A 26,203-nucleotide genomic window follows, 5' to 3' on the forward strand; every position below is an offset into this window, starting at 1 on the left:
TAAATAACAAAACTATCTAAACTAATTTTAATATTTAGCAACTACTGTATGATTTATTAATGAATATTTAAAGGTTTGTTTAAATGTTTAGTTTACCATTCAATAGATATATTTACTAAAGTTTCTATTGCTAACAATTTTATAAGTTTTACCTAATAATAGTTTATAAAGTTTTTTTGGTAAATCAATTTATCTTTTTGGCAAAATTATGCTATTGTAAACTTAATTTTTGAATATATTTAATTTAATTATATAATTGCTTTAATAATTATATATTTTGCTTAATTTATAAATAATAAATCATTGAAAAATTTGTCACATTTTTTTTATGGATTTTAATGACTTATTTAGATGTATATATAATAATAATAAATATTAAAATAATTTTATCATTTAAATAATACAATAGTTTATATATTTTGTTTATAAACAAACGATAGATTTATATAATATACAGTAATATCCGATTAACCATAAGTTGGAATTTACTAAACATTTGGAAAGTCTAACTATTACTTAATTAATATCAACACTTGTATGCAAAATACTATTTAAATATTGTATAAAATTTCAATTTAAATTGAAGTATACTATATGTGCTATACATATAAATATCATTTAACCGTTAAATCAAACTTTGTTCTAACGGTTCTTTGAATAGTATTCGTGGCATATATTAGTTGGGCTGCGCTTTGAAATACCGGTTGTGTTCTGATTTGAGACACAAACAAATCATTACTTTTTTTACTAATTATATTAATTAATACTTACTGTCCGTCTCTGAAGAATTCTTTCAAAGTTTGGCTGAATTTTTTTGAATCCTTAATGAACTCTCGTTTGCGTTTCTCGAGAGCTGTTCTATCTGTTGAAGACGTTTGTTGAGAACTATTGGATATCTCATTGACACAATCCAAGAGTTTTTTTATAGCACTGGCTATCTCTCTGTTTAAAGTAATTATATTTAATTACCGGTAATAAGTTGTGAAATAAATCAATATATACTTAATCGTCTCGAGGAAAGTCTTGCGGTCATTGATCTCATCGGGTATTCGACTCAATATCTTCTTAAGTGAATATGTTTTTCGGTTCAACTCTTGGAAGGGTTCATCCTGTCGTTTACACTTTTGGTCTGAAATATAATATAATTATTGTTATTTGTCATCAAAGTTGCTATCAATTGATATTACCATCAAATTCAGGTATATGTGCCTGAAGTCTGAGTAACGATTCCGTCATATTTACAGTTAAATCTCTTCGTTTTAAAATACTGTTCACAATTTCAAGCAAAAGTCCCGGTTCTTGAGTCTCGGCCTTTAGGTATCAATATTACAACAAATTATTTGATTAATAAATTATAATAAAAAAACTATTTAATAATACTTTAATTATGGCATTCATTAATATCTGTGCGGCCATCGGGTCATGTCTTTCAACCTAAATATCAATACATTTCAATACTAATAAAGATATCATATGTCAAACCTTATGAAGAATTGGTCGCAAAAGTATAGGAAATATGAGTTGTGAACAAATGGGTGGTCTCTCTTCACTCATTGTCATTATTATCAGTGTTGGTCACCACTTGATTGGACACAACCGATGGCGAAGTTCACCTAATGATCACTTAATCATTACTTGAATGACAATCAAAATTGTTAATCAAATACTGGATTCAATTTAAGTAATGTATTAACGAGTCATTCAAAACATTCAAAATATTTAATACATTCAATACATTCAATACTACACTACATATGGACGTCATATGCACTCTAATAATGCAATCAACTTATCATAGCTTTAGTTGAGTTGAAAAGCGAGCGCTCATTATATGAATACCTATTATATAATCATAGATACCTGTCCTCCACTTATACATTAAACACTTATAATCAAATCAAATCAAATATTTCATATCATAAATTGTAATTTACAATAAATTATTGTAATTTTTATATAAGCTTTTCAATAATTGTATATACAGTAAAATATGTGATATATTGTAAATTGTATATAAAATTAATTTATGTTATCAATAATATTGTATTATATACTGTATGTAAATTTATGACTTTATTTTTAGATTTGAGATAATTAATTCAAATTATTTTTTTATAAATAAATTTGATTTTTGATTTCTTATACTAATAATTAATTTAATTTTATATAAATATTAAACTTACTTTTTAAATATTAATATTAATACTACTAACAAATAACATAACTTTTGAAAAAGTTTATTATTAATTCATCAAATTTTATCAATTTATATACAAATATAGAGTAGTATTCTGCAAATATTACCATAAATTTATAGTAAATTATAATTTACAGTATCTTAACTTTAATTTTACCTTAAATCATAAACTAATATAATAAAAAATATTTATCTAGTATTAATATCCTCAATATTTATATTTATTATTTTGACAATATATGTATCTATAACTAATTAGTAATTACTATTACCTGTAAGTAGTCAAATGTAATAAAATTTTTAATCACAGTTAACAAAATAGCCTGTATAAATTAATATTACTGTAAGTTAAATGAGTTAAACAATTAGATTTATTTATAAATGAATAAATAATAATTGTTTTGCTCTTTATATGATTTATTCATATTATGTTATAAATTATTGTTTTTTTGCAAATTATTGTAAATATAATACATTATGAATATACAGATAAAATGAATTCTTTTTTAAGTCCAATCAAATCAATAAAAAACTAATTGCTTGTCTTTTTTATCAATACTGTTATAAATTATAAATATATTTATCGGTAAATTTGTATAATTTATTTTATAGCTTATGGGCATAATTTCATTACCGATAGGACTAAACTAAATATTAATCAATTTTTTATTAGACAATATTGTTACCGTAATTACAAAAAGTATATTAACGATAACAGTACTGTAATAATAGTGAAAAAGATTACGTTTAAACAACAATTATAAAATGATTAATACAAGTGTAATGAAGTAATTTATCGATATTTTATTCAAATGATAATCAAATAAATCAAAACATTAAAGAAGTTATTATTGTTGAACAGTTGCGGTTAGGGCCACGGCTTCGGCTAATTGTCTGGCTTTGGTAGCACTTCTTAATTGAGCGGCGATTCTGTCCAAATCACGAACTCCTTGATTTGTTAGTTTTCTTCCGCCAGTATTTTCGTCCTTTTCAACCCATTTGACGCCTTCTAACGATTGCAAAGCCTTTCGGGCGACGTTAGTACTGCCGCGACAGTAATGCGATGGTCGCACACCTCTTCTGTATCGTCCGCCATATATTTTGGTCAGTGATCCCACACCTTAAGTATACAATTATAACAATATAGATATATAAGACATGTAAAAAAAAACAAGCAACTAAATTGTCAACTAACCGACGGGTGATCTCAGATATATGTGTCGGGCGACTGAAGCGCATCGGATGTAATACCAGTCTTCATCAAAAGGGGCCAACTCTTTAAACACACCTGTTTTGACCAAATCAACCCAATCGGGAACCTTCAGTTTGCCCGACCTGTCCATCAAATGACAAAATTATTAATTATATTCACTTTAGATATCATTTAAATAAATCATTTACTTCTTGAGGAATGCCGCCAATGATTTGACAAACTCTGACTGATCCACGTCTTTGACACCAACAGATCGCACGTGAGAGTTCATTGTCTATCTGTTTAATCAATTATTAAGACATTAGTTGTTTGTGTCAATCATTATCACCACAATTGGTACTTACGATTGATTTAATTGTCTAAATCAATGTCTAAATCAATGATTTAATACAATAACTAATGTATTGAACACTCATTCAAAAGGAAAAGGAAATTATTTAGTGTTTTCATACAAAATCTATACATAAATTACGTCAATTCATATAACAATTAATACATTAATATACAGTATATATGTATTATATTATGTTTTCAATAATACAATTGAAATTAATTTTATTTTATCAAAAATTTATATATTTTATTAATTATATACTTTTTACAAAGTTTGCTAAAAAATGTCTAAAATACGCAACTTTTTAAAATTATTGTATAAACCTATAACTATAAGTTAAAATCTATAACTATAAAACTGTTTAAAACTATAAAATATAATATAAAAATTAATAAATTGTAAATAAGATATATTTATAGTCAATATTAATTAAATAATAATTAAAGCCAAATACAGGTATATATTGTATATATTTTTAAAAAATCATTTTTAAGTAATTATCTTAAACTTTGTGTTTTTCCTTACACTCAAACATTGCTTAATACTGTACCGTATTATACAATACTCTATATTTAATAATTGTTTAAAATTTAAATATAAATAATTTTCTGATTGAATAATAAATATAAATTTATTTACTAATTAATCAATAGATTAGTATATTTGAGATAACATATAAAGAATATGAAATTAAAGTATATTTAACTATAATATTAATAAATTGATGAAAATGTTTGATAAGTTTTGGTAATATATGGTAACAATTATTACTGAAATACTCATCACTTGAATGTATGGCAGAAAAGTAGGCGTTTTTTAATCGATTTTGTCGTCGAATAGCAATCGAACACGACTTGCATTGCATTGAATATAACATTCAATTGAATGCAATGTATATTAATAGCAGTTATCATACAATATATGTATAAATACTGCCTTTAAATACATATATATTTTGTTTTCAATTCAATTATTCATACATTTATTGTTTAATTAATTAATAATTTAATTGTCTTTATATTAAATGATGAGTTCTTGAGGTCTATTGTCTCAGTTTAGCCATCAGTGACTGTTGACTATTGTTAACATTTATATCAATTATTCCAGTGATGGAAGTGATGGACAGTCAGTTGATTATGCAATCAATCATTTCATCCGTCAAACTCTTATTAGTGATCAGTTATGTCATCGATTGTAAGTAATTTGAAACTAATGTCCAGTAATTTGATTTAACGATATTATCTTTATATGTAAAGCATGTCTAACCATCAGTAATGAAGAAATTGAGAACCACTTAGAGATGGGCCGACAGATGCTATCTCGAGGTCAATACTCGGACGCATTGTCACACTATCATATGGCAGTTGGTATGTCTTGGATTAACTATTAATTAGATTTATATAACATTAATATTAAATCTTAAACCAGAGGCTGATCCGAATAACTACCTGACAATCTTCAAAAGAGCCACAGTTTATCTCGCTTTAGGTAAACATAAGGCAGCTCTCGATGACCTCAACGAAGTGATAGTTTTGAAACCAGATTTTTTGGCCGCACGTCTTCAGAGGGGATCAGTTCTTCTAAAACAGGGCCGACTCGATGAGTCACACATAGATTATGAATGGGTTCTTCGGTTAGAACCATATAATGAAGAAGCTGTTCATTCTTATTCAATGATTGAACCGCTCAAACATGATATACAAACAGCATATCTTCTGATTGAAGATCACGATTGGCCACAAGCTGTAGAACTATTGACTCGATTACTTCATGAACTTCCGTGGGATTGTAAGCTCCGTGAGATGCGATCAATGGCTTATGAAAAGTTGGGTGACATTGTTAATGCCATTTCCGATTTGAGAGCCACAACCAAAATGCGTTCCGATAATACTGATGGCTATCTAAAGATTAGTAAACTTCACTATGATTTAGGAGAAGCAGATGAATCACTTAATACTATTAGAGAATGTCTAAAGTTAGATCCCGACCACAAGCTATGTTTCAATCATTATAAGAAAGTAAAGAAATTGGCCGCACAAGTGAAGACCATGAATGAGTTTGCACTCGAAGGACAATATAATGACTGCTCTGACAAAGCAAAGTTGGCTCTCAAGACTGAGTCTGAAAATCCTAATATGATTCATATGATTAAGTCAAAGATGTGCCACTGTTTGACTAAAGTGCGACCATTTTTTTATTATATCAATATTTTTTAACATATGTTTTAATTTTACTTATTTTTTATAATCTCTCAATGAATAGGGCGGTGACGCCAATGAAGCCATTACTGTCTGTTCAGAGGCTTTAAAGTTATATCCCGAAGATGTTAATGTATTGTGTGATAGAGCTGATGCTTATCTCAATAATGAAGATTATGAAAGAGGTATCATTTGATTAAATATTTTGATATCTAATTTTAAATGCATTTATAATAACAGATGTTTTATTCAATTATAAATCTTAATAATGTAGTAAATTATTTATTGTTTAACCTAATGAAAATATTTGCTTATATTAGACATACTTTATTACATAATTTAATTAATTGCATTTTAATGATAAAATTTTTTAATTATATAGCTCTAAACGATTTTAAGAGAGCTCATCAAATAGACGAACACTCGTCTAGAGCTGAGGAAGGCATTAAAAGAACACAAAAGTTGGAAAAGCAAAGTAAAAAACGAGATTATTATAAGATATTAGGTGTACCACGAAATGCAAACAAACGGGAGATCACCAAAGCTTACCGTAGATTAGCGATGCAATGGCATCCGGATCAGTACCAAGGTGACGAGAAAAAGATGGCTGAAAAGAAGTTTATCGACATTGCCTCAGCTAAAGAGGTGCTAACGGATCCAGAAAAAAGACAAAAGTTTGATAACGGCGAGGACCCACTTGATGCTGAGGCTCAGGCCAACGCAGGATCTCATGGATTCAATCCTTTTGGTAATGGATTCAATCCATTTGGTGGTTCTAATGGTGGTTACAGTTTTAAATTTACTTATGGATAGAGTTTTAAACTAATCCATAGTTTTTGTTTGTTTGTTTGGACATACAATTACCGTAATTATAGCTTTAATTGTTATAATTATCTGTATGTTTCATATTCTAGTGCCTAAATGTAAATTGATTTATATGTATAATATAACTTATGTAAATATTTTAGGTTAATTACATTTATGGAATTATAATCTCATCAATACACATTAATATTGTTTATAAATTATAATATATTTATTTATAATTTAATAGTAAAATAAAACATTTCACAATATTATATCGTTTTATTATTATTTTTTATTATTAAGAAGTTTATTTTATTTTTAAAAATGCTTTCATTGATTGATAAAAGATGACATTTAATTGTCATTAATTGTTCATCAAAACGGATGTCTCTTTCCCTTAATTAACAAAACTCATCCGTTTTATTGAGTTTTAAATGATTTCGACAAAAGTTTTTTCAAGTAATACTAATAGTCAAGAATTGCATTTTAATGGCAAACAAATTGTCGATAAAAATGAATTCATTGATAATTATAGTCTTTATAATAGCAATTATTGTACGAATTGGTGAATCTTATAATGACGAGAATCAGATTGAATCGCACGGAATGTATTTCCCAATGTCTGTACACTCAGAAAACGATGCAATGGTTAGACATTTCATATTATATTTATTGTTATAATAGTTAAGTCAATGATATTTTTTATAGAAATATTTGAATCAATTTGGATATATGGAGAAAATGCCAATTAATATGACAATGAGTTCACCGCAAATGAAACCAATACTTACAGATTATCAAAGATTTATGGGAATCCAAGAAACGGGAGTTTTAGATGAAAATACAATGCGAATGATGAATGAGCCGCGTTGTGGTGTCAAAGATAATATCTTGAGTCAAACTTTACGCCCCTATAATATGAAACTGAAGAAACGTTTGCGAAGATATTCATTACAGGGAAGTATGTGGCAGACGAAGAATATTACGTGGAAAGTAACCCAATACTCAACACAAGATAATCTTCGGGAAAAAGATAAACATATCGATAAACTCATGAAATATGCATTACATGTATAGTAAATATTATTACACTATTACAGTAATATGATTTATATTGTTTAATATAAAATATTAAATATAGGAGTGGAGTAAACACAGTGGACTTAATTTTATTCATGAAAGAGGTGACAAAAAAGCTATGATTGAGATTGGCTTTAAAGTGATGGATCACAGGGACGGTAACCCTTTTGATGGCCCGGGAAGGACTTTGGCGCACGCATTCTTCCCACAGTTTGGTGGAAATACACATTTTGATGATCACGAACGTTGGAGTATTGATGGCAAGCGAGGGGTCGACCTCTTAAGTGTTGCGGTTCATGAGTTTGGACACGCCTTAGGTTTGGGTCACTCCGATAATAAGGATTCGCTTATGTATCCGACTTATGCCGGAAAACGATCAGAACTTAAGAAAGACGATATTAATGGGATTCAAATGCTTTACGGACCAAATGATCAAAAGGATACCTCATATCTTGATGTTAACGAAAGACGAATACCTAAAGTGTTGTCTTCAGCACCTGACTTATGTACAGACTTCAGAATAGATGCCGCAGATTGTAATGCATTGGATGAATGTTTTTTCTTCAGAGATGAGTATATATGGCGTATTAATGACGACACCGGTGTATATCCAGGTTATCCCAAACGAATATCTGATATATTTCCCGGTGTTATCGGCAAAGTTGATGCAGTAATCACTGATCAGAACAGTGGAAGAACTTATATCTTCAAAAAAAATAAAGTTTGGGTTTTTAAAGAACCAATGAATAAACCAATTAGAGCTAAGGATTCAATTAATAATTTGATTAGAGGTTTGGATACTAACTCATTAGATGCTGCAACTCGTTGGGGATTTAATGGCAAAATTTACTTATTTAAAGGTATTATTTTATAATAAAATATAATTTATTATAAATAATATGCACTTATTTAATGTTCAGACGATAAATATTGGAGATATGAACCCGAAAGAGTAAGTTATCCAATAAATAGACGATATCCTCAATCAACACAAGCGTGGAGAGGACTTCCCGACAAAATAGATGCCGCAATGTTTTGGCCCAAAACGGGAAAAACTTATTTTTTCAGTGGTTCTCAATATTATCGGTTTAATGATATAATAAGTTCTGTGAGTTTGTTGTTATCCATTATTATTGATATTGTTTGTCACTTATATTGTTTGATTATCTGATATCTAACTATCATTAAAAGGTCGACAGCGCTAACCCTCCCTTTCCAAGAGATGCCTCCAAATGGTGGCTTAAATGCCAAAAGAGTTCATTTAAGTCCGATTTAATGGACAACAAAGACAATTCTCAATTGAATGAATCTAATGATCCGAGTGGTCAACCATTCTTTGAAAAGATTTCTAAAGTTTTCAGTAAATTTCATACAATTTATAAAAATATTGTAAATTTATTTAAGAAAAATTAATACGTTTTGTAGTTTATAGTCGATAAATAATTTATTTAATTGATAATTGATAAAAAATAATAAACAGTTAATCTAAAACTTTATTTTAAATGACTGAATAAATTTTTATATACAAATTTAGAATTAAAAAAAAAGTTATAAATCGGTTTCAAAATAGACGAATTTTTTTTTAAATATTTTATTTCTAATGTAAATTAAAATTAAATAAAAATATTAATTAATTTCTTTTCAATTGTGTTTTTGTAACATATACTGTACATTGATTTAACATATATGTTATGTTTTTAACACTGGTATGTTAGCATGGTACTGGTATGTTTTTTTAATAACATATTATGAATATATACAGTGCTTTTTTAAAGAAAATGACATTGATAATTGAAAATGCCAAGGTGCTTTATGGGTTTTTAAAAATATTAAGGTTAATCGGAAGTTTAAAGCCCAGTGATAAAACAGTGTTTTTTGACAAAACAAACAAAACAAAACAAATTGGCGCAGTCGGTAGGATACAATGTTTGTTTGTTGTGCCTGAGTTTGTATGTTTGGACACAACTTAGAGGAATAGGAGAGCACCGGTTGTTATGCGTGGGTCGGTATGAGGCCTACAACCGATTATCAACCAATTCCTTATAGATTATCACCTGAAGGGTCGGTATGAGACCTATCGGATGATAAAAGGGTAGATCACTTGCAGTAGTGGTGGCCAAGCGTAAAGCTAGAGCTGATCCCAATCTGGATGTCTGTACTATCTCTTGATATCACGCGATACGGAACGGTAGGTTAGAGTTGATGGACAACCGGGTTGTATGTATGTCTTTAATGATGTGAACAACCGGTTGGACTCTTGAAGTGATAGTTTCTATGATGATAATAGCGATGGTAATGAATCGTATGATTAACACAGGTATAAGATAATTATAACAATTTATTGATTAGTTTAAGACAATTGAGGATACAATGGATTGTATGGTTAAAATGGTGCTATCAGTGGAGCACATGTATGATGTGAGTACAGTATGATATGTGAGAGTCAGGTATGACTGTTGTGTATGACGGCTGGCACTGTACTAAAGTATGTGTATACTGTAGTACAGTATTTATAGTGTTTGAGAGAGGACGGGTAGGTATAGGGAATGGTTAGCTATCATTGGATAGTTTGAATGTGGGAACCGTTGAACAGTTAGTTTGGTGCCAGAGGTCTGAGGTCAGCAACCGGTAAGTATAAGGAACTGTATAACCGATTGAAAAGCAATACTAAGAATTTAGCACAAAAATAGGATATAAAATAAATGTATACAAAATTATTGGGAATTTAAATACAAAAATACTTTATAACTAAATTAGCTTAAGGTAATGTAGTGGACACTACAGTTTAAAGCCCAGTGATAAAACAGTGTTTTTTTCAACGGAAAATGCTTGTTTTGGTCCTAAATAACATATTCCGATAAAAATAAAAGTGCGGAAACACCTAAAACCTACTCAAAACTGGCCTAACATACCTGACCTGACACCTGACATACATAGCATAACATTATTATAACATTAATCTAACTAATTGTTATTGTAAGCGCGAGAATATTACTATTGATAAAACTTAATAATAATACATTATTTTTAGAACTAAGCGCGAGATTAATATTTTTAATATTAATTATTCGATAGAATAATTTTTTTAAAACCCCCAGTATTATATAGAGTAGGTTAAGTTACTATTGAAAATAAGGTTAGGTTGCGGATCAAACACCAGGTTAGGTAACGGAGCGAACACTAATACATTAGGTTAGGTTATGTTAACATTTGTGTAATACCATTATAATTAGGTTAAGGTTGCGGATCAAACACCAGGTTAGGTAACGCGACAAACACTGATTCGGTAACCCCAGTACTGTATAGATTAGGTTAACATTGAAATTTAGATTAGGTTGAGAAGGAACACCATGTTAGCTATTTATTATATAATTTTATTATGAAAATGTTTTTATAATTATTTTATAATTGTTAATAATTATAATTTTTATTCTCGTGCTTTAATGCATGTTTAATAATTTCTATATATTTAAGTTTGTTTTTTACACTATGTTTATGTATGTGGGGTCAGTTATGTTATGTTAGATTTGAGTAGGTTTTAGGTGTTTCCGTACTTTTATTTTTATCACTTAATGTTTTTTAGGACCCAAAAAAGTATTTTCCGTTGAAAAAACACTGTTTTATCATTGGGCTTTATACTTCCGATCGGCCTTATATGTTAATGTTATTGAAATTATTAAATATTATATGAATAAATTGGTTGATATTTGAAATTATAAATAAGTAATAAATCTAAAAAAACTTTAAACTTTATTGAACTTACTTTTGAAGACATTGTTTGTGTAACGATTCGACAGTTATATTGGAAACGGTTTTTTAAATTTAAATGTTTTGTTATTATTATTATTACTATTATTATTGTAAAAACCATTTAAACATATAATCAATTGTTTACATAATTGTTACCAAAGATGACGACTTCTGTGACCACCGATTCGGGTAATAACCAGTTATTCATCAAATGGCTCACTGAATGGCGAAATTCAGCCAAAGAAATGGGATCTAAGATGGAGTTTGTCTTCAATAAAGTTAGTGATATTTCACTATTTGTTATCATTTGATCACTTTTATTGACAATCAATTTATTTCTTGACAGGCATTGCGGTCACTGAGAGAACATCCGAACCAATTGTCTACCGGAGAGGAGTGCAGACAACTCAAAGGATTTGGTGATAAGCTATGTAAAAGAATTGACGAAAGATTGTCTCAAATGAATGGCATTACCATTGATTGTCAAACATCCAGACGTCCCGGAAATGGTAATCAAAGAGATCAACAAATAACAGATATGTTACCGAAAAGGAAGAAGAGATCGCTTATGAATACACCGAACAAAGGATTGAGTCCTTTGCAAAAAGTGGCAAAAACTAAACGAAACATTAATTATATTCCGGCCGAAGGTTCGGGAGGTTATGCTATACTAATGGCATTAATTAAGTGGGAAATCGAGAATAGTGTGGATTGTTTGGGTAAATCTGATCTCCAGAATGCATCTCAAGAGTTCAGCTCAACGTCTATGACATCGGGAGCCAATGGCAGTCATTATAATGGCTGGCATTCAATCAAAACATTAGTCAATAAGAAGTTGATTGAACGAAACACTCAAAGATATGCTACTTATTATTTAACTGAATCGGGAAGAGATTTGGCCACAAAATTGTATCAAATATATAATGAAAAGAAAAATAAATGCATTCAATCAAATCAACAACCATTGAATGATTTATCTGATAGAAGTACTGGTGATTTGTCCAGTGATACAGAATCTATAATTCCCGAAACATTGGTTTCAAATGGGTTGGTCAGCACTTCCCAAACAAGTGTAACTACGGAGAGCACAAGCTCTTTGACTAATCGTATGTGCGATCGGTTCTCATTATTACCCAATACTTATGAAATAGTGTTGTGTATCGACACTCGAGAACAGGCCAGTGGTGTGAACCGAGATATGAGAAAAACTGCATTAATGTCTGTTTTACAACAAAACGGTGTAAAAGTTGAGATGAGAACACTAAGTGCCGGTGATTTTGTTTGGATTGCAAAACAAAAAGTCGATACGAATGGTAACATTACGTCAATTAATACAAGAAACCGAAAGGAATTGGTATTAGATTATGTGATCGAAAGGAAACGTATAGACGATTTGGCCGGAAGTATAAAAGACAGACGTTGGGACGAACAAAAATACAGACTAAGAAATTGTGGTATTCGTAAACCATTCTATATTATTGAATACTTTGGATCTCATGGCAAGAAAGCAGAGTTTGGAGGCATTAAATGTGATACTTTGGATCAGGCCATTGCCAATGCACAAGTCGATGGCTTCTCAATCAAACGTTGCGAATCGTTTGAAGATACTATCAGATACTTGACATTAATGACCAGATATTTGGAATCAAAGTATAGATATAAAACAATATATTCTTGTTTAAGGGAACAGATCATTAATAAAGAGGTTCCTTACAATCATTTTATGAGTTATAATGAATTTGGTCGAAATGCCAACAAAATCACTAATTTTACTGTAAAGGAGATGTTTTTAAAACATTTACTGCAAATAAAAGGCATTTCTGTAGCTAAAGCCAAGGCTATTGTAGAGCACTACCCGACCCTTCAGAGTCTTTTGGATGCCTTTTCTATTGGAATGACTGTTAAAGATAAAGAAAATTTGTTGTCATCACTGAAAAGTGGTTTAATGGACAGAAATTTAGGACCAACTATTAGCAGAAAAGTTTTTAATCATTATTATTGCTGCCAATGATTATAGTAATAATTTTTAGCTTAATTTATATTTGCATTACAGTGTTATATACACCTCTTTTATATATATTTTTACTGTTTTATATTTTTATTTAAAAATAAAATAATGATATGTTCAATAAAATTCTTATATACTATACATAATCTAAGTTAAATTTTATCAATTGTGTCAATGTTTATTTGGTTATATAATAAATTTTTTGAATTTTGAAAAACTAAACATTGAATTTAACTATTAAACCATTCAATAGATAGTTATATAGGACACTGACCTTGTATTTGTTGGCTGTACCCGACTTTCAGTAATTACTTATGGATTATATATTTAAATAAAATATTTATAAGTGTTTGAATGTCTCACATGAATAACAAATTTAAAGTACAGAAAACAGTGAAACTCATGAATGTATCGGAATATGTATTGTTCGGACAATAAATTATCGCAAATAAAATTCATATCACAGAAGCATTGCTAACATTATTGAAATCAAATAATCTATAATCCAATTAACTGTAAATATTATTGAGTCAATAAACAAATATTGTATATAACAAATATATAATATAAAAGTTTTACTTTTAATTTTTGAAAGTTTAATAACAAATATTTATTTAGTTCTAAATTACTTAATTTAAAAATTAGCAAAAATGTAAAATTATGTAAAAAACTATGTAATTTGATTTAGCAAATAGAATATTTTTACTTAAATTTTAATATCTAATACATATGTATTATGTTTTATAATATAAAATTATTATTTTTTAGACATTTATTTAATTCATTGTTAAAGATTTAAAGAGTTCAAAAACATACAATATTATCATATAATCAATAATGAGTATAATAAGCGATCAGTTTATAACCCCAGAATGTGATGTCTAATATATGTTTATTAATCAGAAATTTATACATCAAAAGTAAATATTAATGGGTTATAAAAACAATGACATTATAAATATAATAAGTGATGAAAAAACTGAAAGCAATGTACATAAAATAAAATCAATTGTGACCTTCATTATCAATCAAACATTTAATTTTTGCGTGAATTCATATTTTCAATATTATCATCTATTTTTTATTCAATATAAAAATTTATTTTTAGATAAAACCTGTTTAAACTTTAAATTAAAACTTTAAAAACTTTAATAAGACTTAATTTTATACTTTACAAACCTTACAATATTCAATATACTGTAGTTATTTAATAATTATTAATTTTAAATTGTCTGAGTATTCAAAAATTGTTTTAAAATAAAAATTTAATTAAAAAATACTATTTTATTATTTAATTGATGTTTTGATTGCAAAATAATGTAATAAAAGACAAGGGATATCCCAAAGACTATTTTGACGCTTTAATTCAGACATTACTCACAATTGAATGTCAGTTAAATGTGATCTCAATTTAACATTTTATGTAAAGTAAAAACTTATCAAAAAAATATTTGAAATAAAAAATTAGTTTTAATAATAATTTCTATAAGAAATTGTCGTTAAAACGGCATTATATTTTGAGGAAGAAATAACAAGAATTATATGACTAATAAAATAAATATATTAATAAACATAAGGTATTGAAATCGCAATTGAATACAAATGTTGTCATTATTTTGCGGAACACTTTAGACACTCACATATTCATTGATAACTATTTAAATATACATAAATTTATTTTAAAGTATTTTAGCTCTTTTATTAATATACCACACATTTTTAAACATGAATTTTCAGTTATTTTTATAGTCTTAAAGAATTTTTTGAAATTATAAATAAAGTACTTTTGCGACAAATAGTCTTTTCAGTTAAGTTATGATACAATGAACTGAAAGTATCAACAGTTAAGAAACTCTTTAGACTCCTGTGGAGACATTAAGAGATATTTGACCATAAAATCAGAATCAGTGGGCGTTTGTATTCAAATCTATACAATTAATTATATTTTTTTGCTAACACGTAATGAGTCATATGTTTTATTTTTTTTATCAACGGAAGAGTTGTGTTAGAAATTTATGTGAAATGTTTGGGACATTGATCTCAATCTTAAGATTTTAATTTAAGTAATCAAAACATTATATGACTCATGAATTTCTGTTGAAAATTTTTTATGAATGAATTCATAATATGATTTAAAATTGTAAAAATTTCATTTATTCATTTCAATTATTTATTTATATCAGTTTCTAAATAATTGAAGTTTATATAAATAACTTTAATAAATAGTTTATTAGTTGATAACTTTGTAACCAAATATTGTTATTAAACATATGTGTTTCAAATTAAAAAATAATTGATTTTAATAGTTATAAAATTGTTGACATTTAGAAAATAATGTTTAATAAAACAAACATTGATTTCGTGCCAAATAATAATTTGAATAAATTTTTGTAAATTAATTCAAAGCAATAATTACTACAATATATTCAAATTACAAATTATAACTACAGTATAATATAATATTGAAAATGTATTGTAAATCAGATAACAATTACATTTACAGTAACTTTCGTGCAAATAATAAATATATGAGGGATGGCGTAATTCAGGGTCACTCCTGATAATACCGTTTCCCTATTATTAATATAATACTTCAGTACTCATCGTATACATCACTTTAAACTGATAATGACTTAACTATTATTTGTAAAATAATAAAAACTTTCAAAACTTAAAATTGTTATAATAATTTTCACAACCACTATCTAGGCTCATATAAATTATTAATAATATAATTGTTTAATATATATTTTTCTATATATAAATGTTTTAAAATTATCAATTGTCTTATAATTAATAATAGTATTTTGGCTAATATTCAAATGCAAATAAATTCAATGATAAAAAGATATGTTATTGAAATGATAATTATTTAAAAATATTATACAAATAAATTGCAGACATATATCTATATGAAGACAATGTCCGATCACAATATGTTTTATTAAAAGTCTTGAGGCACAGGTGAGGCTCGTGTAATGGCTTTAAGCTATGCTTTAAGGGTGTCTTCAAAAGTAGTATTATTATTATATAAAATAATAATACAGAGGAAAGGGTCATTTGTCTGAGTTTGTAAATAACAAATTGAGAGAAAGAGAGAGAGAGAGAGAGAGAGAGAGAGAGAGCATGAAATGCATGATTACATTGATGTTGATTATCATAACTTCAGTAATGATGACACCCACACATCCCAGAGCTTCTCTACACTTATATTTTCAGTCACTTTTACTTTTAATACTGGAGTAGAGCTTAAAGTTTAGAGGACTCCAACAGTTACCCACTATCTGACAGTTCAGTGCACTTAATGAGCAATTTTTAAGTCTTATTCTCGAGAAAATACCACTAAAATTGTTGATCTCTTCACTCAAAAATTCAACTCTCTTTCAAGTTTGGGATCACAACTCCTATACCAATAATATAGCAATGGTTTACATATTGTTTTGCTTTAAAGAGATTATTCAACTTTTTTTCTTCAGTGTATCAACTTTTTACACATTTTTGTTGTTGTCAAACAATTCACACAATTGTTGATTTTTTTTATTAAACTTCCTCTCTTTCTTTCTCTCCCTCTCTCTCTCTCTCTCTCTTTCTCTTTCTCTTTCTCTTTCTCTTTCTCTTTCTCTTTCTCTTTCTCTTTCTCTTTCTCTTTCTCTTTCTCTTTCTCTTTCTCTCTTTCTCTCTCTCTCTCTTTCTTTCTTTCTTTCTTTCTCTCTCTCCCTTTTATTTGTAACAATCAAGTAATTATTGTCACTAAATTGTCAAAAATGTCAAAAGTGTGAATATCTATCTACTATTACTACTAACATACAGCACTATTATTATTATTATGTGTAATAATATCTTAATAATAAAGAGTATAAACATGTATTACAACATGTAATTATGTTAATCCATAAAAAGTAATTACAATACAATAAATACTGTATGAAATACTTTTGTATTATAAATTGTTATTTACAGTAATCTTGTTATAAAATTAATCAATTTTTGAGATGAATTAATTTGGTTATTATTTTACGTCACATAAAAGTTCATATTAATAATATTTTTAATAATTTATATTTATAACAATAATCACGATTTTCAGATTAAAATTTTTTAATAATTAATAAGTATAATTAAAATAAGAAAATAAAACTTATAAACTAACAATTAATTAAAACAAATTGATGTAAAATAATCCATAGGATGTCACAGACATATCAGTGCATACTTTAGGTCTGTTTTTAGACCAATTGATTCGTTTAAATGTTTTTATTATTTTATTAGACTTTAGTTATGAATCATAACTTATGAATCATATTATAAACAATTATACGATTATAATAATATTTATATTGTATTATAAATTATAATTTATTATATAACCAGAGCTTATAATATAAAGTTTGTGTCACGTGATTATTACATCACAATATATTTTAAAACATTTAGTAACAAATCATAATATATTAATATGTTATGATTTATTGATTAGACTTACATTGTTAGAGAAAAAAGAGGAAACAATGTGTCTATGAATTCAATCAATTTACTAGAAGTACATTAAACCGATTTTTAACATATAGTTCAACAAATATGTACTAAAACTTTATTAAGATTAAAAATATTAAATAAGTTTTAAAAGAATTTATAGTTATAAAAAATCATTTATTAATTGTTTTTGTTAAATCTATATGTTTTAGTCATTTTAAATATAATTTGTTATATAAAAAAGTAAATTTATATTAAATATTATTAAATAAACGATTCGGTCAATAATTATTAAAATTTATATTATTTTAATACATTTGTATTTAAATTTAGTTAATTAATACAAGTTTAAGTCTAAACTTTAAACTCTACAGTACTGTACTGTTATTTAATCAGATTAAAAATTAAAGTAATTAAAGCGCCATCTAATTAGTGACTTTGATATACATTTTAAAAAATAATTAAATATAATTCAGAATATTACAGGTTTTCAGTTATAATAAATAATAAAATATTAAATAAAATTATTGTATATAAATTCTAATACTGTATAATAAAGTATGTTTATTGAATATAATTTATTAATTAAAATGTTAAAAATATATAATGTAGTTTTTAATGTAACACATAATAATATATATTTTCAATTAAAATAGTTTTTTATTGAAAATGAAATATTAAATATTAAATAGAAGAATATGTGTTTATGAACAGTAGTATTAATTTTGAAAATAACAATTCAATTTAAATTATTAAATGTATATTTAATTTGTTGAATAAAATAATTAATAAATTAAAACAAAGTTTATCGATATGTCTGTACAATAGTATAGCTAATACTTATAATAACCAAACATTTAATGCATTAAAGGGCGGAGTCTGACGTCACAAGTAATCGTATATCTGATTGGTTGTCACAATATCCACGTGACTGTCTATAGTATGTTATAAAAGTAATAAAAGCTTTTAAACTTAATATAAAACAATCAAAATGTTGACAACAAGGCTGAGGCCTTCAACACTATTGAAGATTTTAGTTAAAGACAATCATATATTAGTTATATTTAATATTATATTAATTGTGTTGTGTTTAACATCAACAACAATATGCTTACCAATCATCTCAAGACAGACCCGAAACGTGCACTCAGATGTCGGTGCGATGGTATGTATTGATATTTATTTTATTTATATAATAATTTCATTTTCATTATTTTATAACTCGTTTTTATAATACTTTATAAAAATATAAAATATAAGTTTGAAATTAATTTTATAGAATAAAAAATTGTAAATAAAAATTAAAAATCTTTAAGTAAAATGTTGTAAAATTTAATTAATTAAAAATTTCGAATTAATCTTAAAGTTTACAAACTTTTCAAACTAATATTTTCCTTTAAATATTATACTGTATATTCGTATACAATATATATTTATACTGTATATTGTGCATAAATTTAGTATATACTGTATATTTAATAAAAACTTTAGATTAAATAAAAATTAGTGATTGTTTATAGTGAGGATGATTATAGAGTACTTTTAATTATTTTATCGATTTAGTATAAAATATGATTTTATTGTTATAAATTATAGATCAATGATAGATGAATAGAGAGAAAGTTTAATAAAAAATCAATAAATTTGTGAATTGTTTGACAACAAAAAATGTGTAAAAAGTTGAATAATCTCTTTAAATCAAAACAATATGTAAACCATTGCTATATTATTGGTATAGGAGTTGTGATCCCAAACTTGAAAGAGAGTTGAATTTTTGAGTGAAGAGATCAACAATTTTAGTGGTATTTTCTCGAGAATAAGACTTAAAAATTGCTCATTAAGTGCACTGAACTGTCAGATAGTGGGTAACTGTTGGAGTCCTCTAAACTTTAAGCTCTACTCCAGTATTAAAAGTAAAAGTGACTGAAAATATAAGTGTAGAGAAGCTCTGGGATGTGTGGGTGTCATCATTACTGAAGTTATGATAATCAACATCAATGTAATCATGCATTTCATGCTCTCTCTCTCTCTCTCTTTGCTCTCTCTCTCTCTCTCTCTCTCTTTTGCTCTCTCTTTCTCTCAATTTGTTATTTACAAACTCAGACAAATGACCCTTTCCTCTGTATTATTATTTTATATAATAATAATACTACTTTTGAAGACACCCTTAAAGCATAGCTTAAAGCCATTACATGAGCCTCACCTGTGCCTCAAGACTTTTAATAAAACATATTGTGATCGGACATTGTCTTCATATAGATATATGTCTGCAATTTATTTGTATAATATTTTTAAATAATTATCATTTCAATAACATATCTTTTTATCATTGAATTTATTTGCATTTGAATATTAGCCAAAATAATTCATATAAATTTATTTAAAATCGTATTTAGAAAAAACAATTAGTGAATTTAAAGAAAATTAATTTTAATTTATATAATATTCATGAATCCTAAAAATAAGATAATTTCAATGACAATTGTTATAACAACATTGTAATATTAAAATATTTTTTATTGTTTTAAATTATATATAATATACTGTTTTGTTATTTTATAGTTTGCTTTATAGACTACTATTATAATGTATTGTAATTATTTTGTATTGAATTGAATCAATAGTATAGTTATGTATAAAATTAATACAATAGGGAACGGTATTATTAGGAGTGACCCTGAATTATGCCATCCGTCATATTTGCACAAAACTCATCACTAATAAAATACATGTAATCGCTATCAGACTTATAGTACATTTATAATTCATAATACAAATGTACTAATAATAAACTATACATCTCTTAGAAATAATTTACAAATAATACAAATTCTCTCAAATGATTGTTTGGCACGAAATCAATGGCTTTTCAATAGACATCATATGCTAAATGTCAACACTTTTTCATTTACACTCTTTTAATATTTTTTGTTTATATATTTTTAATATTATATTTTAGTTATTTTTTAAAATTAATACTGTTTTTTAATTTCCATATAATTATGATCTAACATTGAATTAATTGCTTGGAAACCAATATAATTAAAAATAGGTATTTTTACATTAAATTTGATGACTACATTTGAGTGCAATAGTTATCGATTTTATTATATAACAAAAAATATTTGTTTTAAATAATTATTATGAATTAAATAAAAGAATTTTCACATGAAATTCATGAGTCATTTGTTTTGATTTAGTAATAAAAATCTTTTTAATGAAGATTGAGATCAATGTCCCAAACATTACATATATATTCCGATACAACTCTTCCGTTGATAACTGAGATATGTTTCAAACAAATGACAACAAGTGTTAACAATATTTATATAATTAATTGAATTCATTTCAATACAAACGCCCACTGATTCTGATTTTATGGTCAAATATCTCTTAATGTCTCCACAGGAGTCTAAAGAGTTTCTTAACTTTTATTAAACTTTCAGATCATTGTATCATAACTTAACTAAAATATATTTGACGCAAAATTATATATTCAATGAAATACATACATTTTTTTAAAATTGCTATAAAACTATAAAATAACATTATAACTAATAAATATATTATAGCAAAAATGCTTTAAAAATGTGTATATATTTATTAATAAATATACTCTTATATTCTGTTGTTATCAATGAATATGTTAGTGACTAAAGTGTTCCGCAAAATAATGACAACATTTGTATTCAATTGCTATTTCAATACCTTATGTTTATTAATATATTTATTTTATTAGTCATATAATTCTTGTTATTTCTTCCTCAAAATATAATGCCGTTTTAACGACAATTTCTTATAGAAATAAATATGTGAGAGAGAGAGAGTGAAATTATATATATTTAACATATATTACTACATGTTTGTACTCAATTTCATATAACTATTTAAGTTAATTTTTAAATTGAGATCAAATTATAAGATATTCTATTGTTGTAAATGTTTAATTGAAAACTTTAACATTAGACTTGGGATATCCCTTGTATTAAATTATTTGTAATCAATTTATTATAAAAAAAATAATTATTGCAATTAATATTTCATAATTACCAAAATTTTTAGAAAATTTATATAATTGAAATAAAAACTTATTAAATAACTTCATATAATTTTTAATCAGCTTTAAAACTGTCGAAACAGGTTTTAAATAAAAATAATTTTAAAATTGAAATAAAAAATAGATGATAATATTGAAAATATGAATTCACGCAAAAATTAAATGCATGATTGATAATGAAGGTCACAATTGATTTCATTTTATTTATATTGCATTCACTTTCACTCTCCTCTTATGTCTATAAAGTCATTGTTTGTTTAAAACTATTTACTTTTTGATGTATAAATATTTAAAACATATAACACATTATAATTTGAGGTTATAAACTCATCTCATACTACTGTATATTATAATATCATATAATATGTTTTTGAACTCTTATATAGACAATACTGAATAATATATATTATATACAATACAATATACAGTATATGATATAAATGTTATCAAACATAATGCATTAGTAAAACATTTAATATCCTAGTGATAGTATTACATAAAAATAACTATATAATTTTATATTGTAGATCAAAAATCTTAAAGCTTATAATCTATTTTATAATTATATTTTTATGGCGATTTTGAAGATATTAAATAAACAAAAATATATAAAAGACTTAAAACATATATTTTAAGGACACTTTTTTGTTCATTTATATATTATATAGAATTTTAAAATATGTTAATATACTGGTCCTTCAAAAATTAGAGGTCACATAAATTTTTTAATTACATAATAATTATTCAATAAATACTTTAATTTCAGTTATATTTGCAACGATTTGGTTATATGAATGAGTCGGTTGCGGCCAATTTGGTCTCAGAAAAGACTTATTCCGATGCAGTCTTGGAGTTCCAGAGGTTTGCTGGACTTAACCAAACAGGTGTGACATTAAAAAAACTATTAGTTTAAACATTTGTATCAAAAATTATGATTTTTATAGGCCTTCTGGACGATGAAACCATTCAAACAATGAATTCTCCGCGTTGTGGCAACAAAGACAAAGTCGGACACAGCGAAGATGCCAAACGAAGGAAACGATATGCATTACAAGGTCGGTGTGCGATCTAACTGTCCCTTTAAATGCTATTCAATAATTTAATGGTTAACAACTTAAACCTGTAAATTCAATGTTAAAATAAGTCATTTCCAAAAAACAAAAAAAAACATTGACACACTTGATTGCATACTAATGAGTTACAAACAGTGAGACAAACAGTAATTATATAAATCAAATCAGATATAATGTTTAAGTATCAGATGCTTTTTTGTACGTTAATAAGCAATTATAATGTTTGATTTAATAAATTTTCAGTAGAAATGGGAAAATTTCAAAATTAATAACCAATGAATTACTATGAAATCATTTATAAAAACTTACTAGACTATAAAAATATCAATTAGGTAATTGAATTTTATATACAATACTCTATAATATACTATAGTTTCATAAAAATATGATGTATTATTGATATATAGTGTATATACTATTGTTTTGGCATTTAATGATTTAGTTCTAATGAATAAAATAATAATTATCGATAAATAGTGACTTTATATCTCTATAATACATAACTCTGCAAATAACACAAAAAAGATATGATAGGCATCTAATAGATAAAAAACATTTACTGTATATTATTATTATTTCTATTAAATAAATAGGTTCTAAATGGAGACGAATAGACCTAACGTATAGGATATCACAATATCCGACAAAATTTTTGAGTAAAAAACAAGAAATCGATAAAGAGATGGCTCGAGCTTTCAAGATATGGTCAGAAGTAACACCGCTTACATTTGAAGCCAAAAAGGAGGGTCGGGTACACATTGATATCAGATTTGTAAGTGCAGAGCACGGGGATGGAGACCCGTTTGATGGTCCGGGCAATACTCTAGCCCACGCATACTTCCCTCAATATGGAGGCGACGCTCACTTTGACAATGAAGAGTATTGGACTATCTCTTCATATGCCGGTTTGTTCTTCATTTAATATCTATATATATTTTAATACCAATTGAGGTAATTAATAATTAATTAAAATATTCAAATATAGGTACAAATGTGTTTCAAGTGGCAGCTCATGAATTAGGACATTCATTAGGTTTGGGTCACAGTAGTGTCCGGGACTCACTAATGGCACCTTTCTATCAAAAATATAAACCTAAGTTCCGATTGCACCAGGATGATATACTGGCCATACAAGCACTATATGGTGTTCGCCATACTGCCAGTGATCCGGCAGATAAACCGGTCGATAAACCAAAGCCATTAGATCCAGACCCGAGTGCCGATGGCCCTGATCTATGTCAAGACAGCTCAGTCGATGCGGTCACTCGTATTAGTGATGGTACGACCTATGTGTTTAAAGGACAGCATTATTGGAAAATAGAGACAACTGGTATCGCAGATGGCTATCCCCGAAAAATATCGAGTGATTGGGACGGATTGCCCGGCAATTTGGACTCAGCTCTCACTTGGGCTGACGGCAAAACATTCTTCTTTAAGGTAATTATTAATGATTGCAACTCTCCTATCGTTATACTCTATAAAAAATAAAAACTATTGAGATTATCGAAACATAATATTAAAGCTAATCAATCATATGTCAAACGCAATCATTATTTTAAAATCAAATGATAGGGCGATAAGTATTGGAGGTTCAAGAATATGCATATGGATAAGGGATACCCTAAACCTATTAGCACTGGTTTTGCTGGCATTCCAGACAAAGTGGGCGCCGCTTTCGTATGGAGTGGTAATGGAAAGACTTATTTCTTTAAAGGTATTAAAAATCATTGGCCTTTGAATTATCTTGAAATGTGATAAATGTTTGATATATAAAATAATTTATTAGCAATTTTATTATAAATATATATGTATTTAATTGTATGTAAATTATTAGGTAACGAGTATTGGAGATTTGACAGCAAAAATGATCCGCCGGTTAGCAAACAATATCCAAAGCCAATCAAGAACTGGAACGGATTGCCCAACAATATCGACGCCGCTTTCAAGTGGGAGAACGGAATGTCATATTTCTTCAAAGGATCACAATATTTCCGCTTCAATGATGTCGACTTTGAGGTCAGTTACTTAACATTTGTCATCAATTAATATTATTATTAAAATTCATATATATTTTTTAATTATTAATAGGTGGACACTAAAGCAAAACCTCCATTCCCTCGACAAACTGGTAAGTCTAGTAATAAATTTTATATAATTGATAAATATTAATACATAATGTGATTGAACTATAATTTATAGCCCAGTGGTGGTTTGATTGTCAGGCCGCTAGTCGTAAACAAAAGAAGGGAAGTATCATAACAAGGAGTGGCAGTTTAGTTAAAGATGACAAACACACCGTCTATGTTGGCAATGGTGATAGCAATGACATGGAATATATGGCCGATGAGAGGACCAGCACATCAAAGTCAATGGACGCACATATAGTCAAAGTAGATAAAGATGACAAAGAGTGGCGAATGCACGGTCGTCCTGATCAGGACGAGGTGGCAATGGCCAGGGAGTCAGGAACAACATCTATCAGTTCACTCAGCTGTAAGACTAACCCAATACTAATGCTATTTCTATTTATTTCAATTTTCAAATATGTATTATTTTATGGGTCAGCTACCGGTGATATACCATGAATACCATGAATTGGTTCATTTATTATATTACAAAATACATATAAACTGTGTTTTAATTTGTTGTCAAACTTATAACTAACTGATGGATGGCTTATTAGACGAATGCTTATTGGATTTAATGAATTTATTTTTTTAAATTATATAAAATTATAACAACAATTCAATAGCAATAATTGTGCAATTATTGCAAATATGTATTATCATAATTGCAACAAAACATAGTTTAAGTTTACTTTTAATATAATTATTTTCATATTTTTTATATATGAATTTTTTTTAATAAGTATCTCATTATATCATAAATCATTTAAAAAATAGTTACTTAATTTAATTTATACATTAAATAATCATTGATATCATAAATTTTCAAACAATTATTTAATGAATTTGTTCAAATAAAAAACAAATCAAATAATTGAAAACTTCTC

The 26,203-nt window shown here is 26.8% G+C and overlaps 6 protein-coding genes across 6 annotated transcripts; 4 read left to right on the forward strand and 2 right to left on the reverse strand.

Annotated features, from left to right (window-relative positions):
- Positions 1–605: 605 nt before the first annotated feature.
- LOC128958084 (programmed cell death protein 10-B-like) lies at positions 606–1,792 on the reverse strand. Its single transcript, XM_054303903.1, has 6 exons — positions 1,483–1,792; positions 1,381–1,434; positions 1,188–1,311; positions 1,003–1,129; positions 772–942; positions 606–711 (listed from the first exon to the last, which is right to left on the reverse strand). The coding sequence occupies exons 1-6, from the start codon at positions 1,558–1,560 to the stop codon at positions 615–617; spliced, it is 651 nt and encodes a 216-aa protein (XP_054159878.1). The 5' UTR covers positions 1,561–1,792; the 3' UTR covers positions 606–614.
- Positions 1,793–2,981: 1,189 nt separating this feature from the next.
- Positions 2,982–3,867, reverse strand: LOC128958117 (40S ribosomal protein S19-like). Its single transcript, XM_054303934.1, has 4 exons — positions 3,755–3,867; positions 3,599–3,688; positions 3,393–3,532; positions 2,982–3,317 (listed from the first exon to the last, which is right to left on the reverse strand). The coding sequence occupies exons 2-4, from the start codon at positions 3,679–3,681 to the stop codon at positions 3,046–3,048; spliced, it is 495 nt and encodes a 164-aa protein (XP_054159909.1). The 5' UTR covers positions 3,682–3,688; positions 3,755–3,867; the 3' UTR covers positions 2,982–3,045.
- An 809-nt stretch (positions 3,868–4,676) lies between these two features.
- On the forward strand, positions 4,677–6,856 carry LOC128958041 (dnaJ homolog subfamily C member 3-like). The gene is made up of 5 exons (XM_054303860.1): positions 4,677–4,938; positions 5,001–5,111; positions 5,173–5,924; positions 6,007–6,127; positions 6,325–6,856. Exons 1-5 carry the CDS (start codon positions 4,854–4,856, stop codon positions 6,753–6,755), a joined length of 1,500 nt encoding a protein of 499 aa, XP_054159835.1. The 5' UTR covers positions 4,677–4,853; the 3' UTR covers positions 6,756–6,856.
- A 406-nt stretch (positions 6,857–7,262) lies between these two features.
- On the forward strand, positions 7,263–10,262 carry LOC128957532 (matrix metalloproteinase-14-like). The gene is made up of 6 exons (XM_054303311.1): positions 7,263–7,397; positions 7,458–7,820; positions 7,891–8,689; positions 8,750–8,937; positions 9,021–9,182; positions 10,179–10,262. The coding sequence occupies exons 1-6, from the start codon at positions 7,263–7,265 to the stop codon at positions 10,260–10,262; spliced, it is 1,731 nt and encodes a 576-aa protein (XP_054159286.1).
- Positions 10,263–11,686: 1,424 nt separating this feature from the next.
- On the forward strand, positions 11,687–13,590 carry LOC128957542 (crossover junction endonuclease MUS81-like). Its single transcript, XM_054303324.1, has 2 exons — positions 11,687–11,857; positions 11,926–13,590. Exons 1-2 carry the CDS (start codon positions 11,741–11,743, stop codon positions 13,588–13,590), a joined length of 1,782 nt encoding a protein of 593 aa, XP_054159299.1. The 5' UTR covers positions 11,687–11,740.
- A 5,473-nt stretch (positions 13,591–19,063) lies between these two features.
- On the forward strand, positions 19,064–25,875 carry LOC128958030 (stromelysin-3-like). The gene is made up of 9 exons (XM_054303849.1): positions 19,064–19,225; positions 22,884–23,001; positions 23,062–23,172; positions 23,784–24,095; positions 24,176–24,627; positions 24,763–24,904; positions 25,025–25,206; positions 25,279–25,318; positions 25,390–25,875. Exons 1-9 carry the CDS (start codon positions 19,223–19,225, stop codon positions 25,773–25,775), a joined length of 1,746 nt encoding a protein of 581 aa, XP_054159824.1. The 5' UTR covers positions 19,064–19,222; the 3' UTR covers positions 25,776–25,875.
- Positions 25,876–26,203: the final 328 nt, after the last annotated feature.

Source organism: Oppia nitens, unplaced genomic scaffold, assembly GCF_028296485.1.
Source record: "Oppia nitens isolate AA-2021 unplaced genomic scaffold, nextdenovo-longstitch-racon4-pilon3 scaffold13_pilon_pilon_pilon, whole genome shotgun sequence".
Lineage (NCBI taxonomy): Eukaryota > Metazoa > Arthropoda > Arachnida > Sarcoptiformes > Oppiidae > Oppia > Oppia nitens.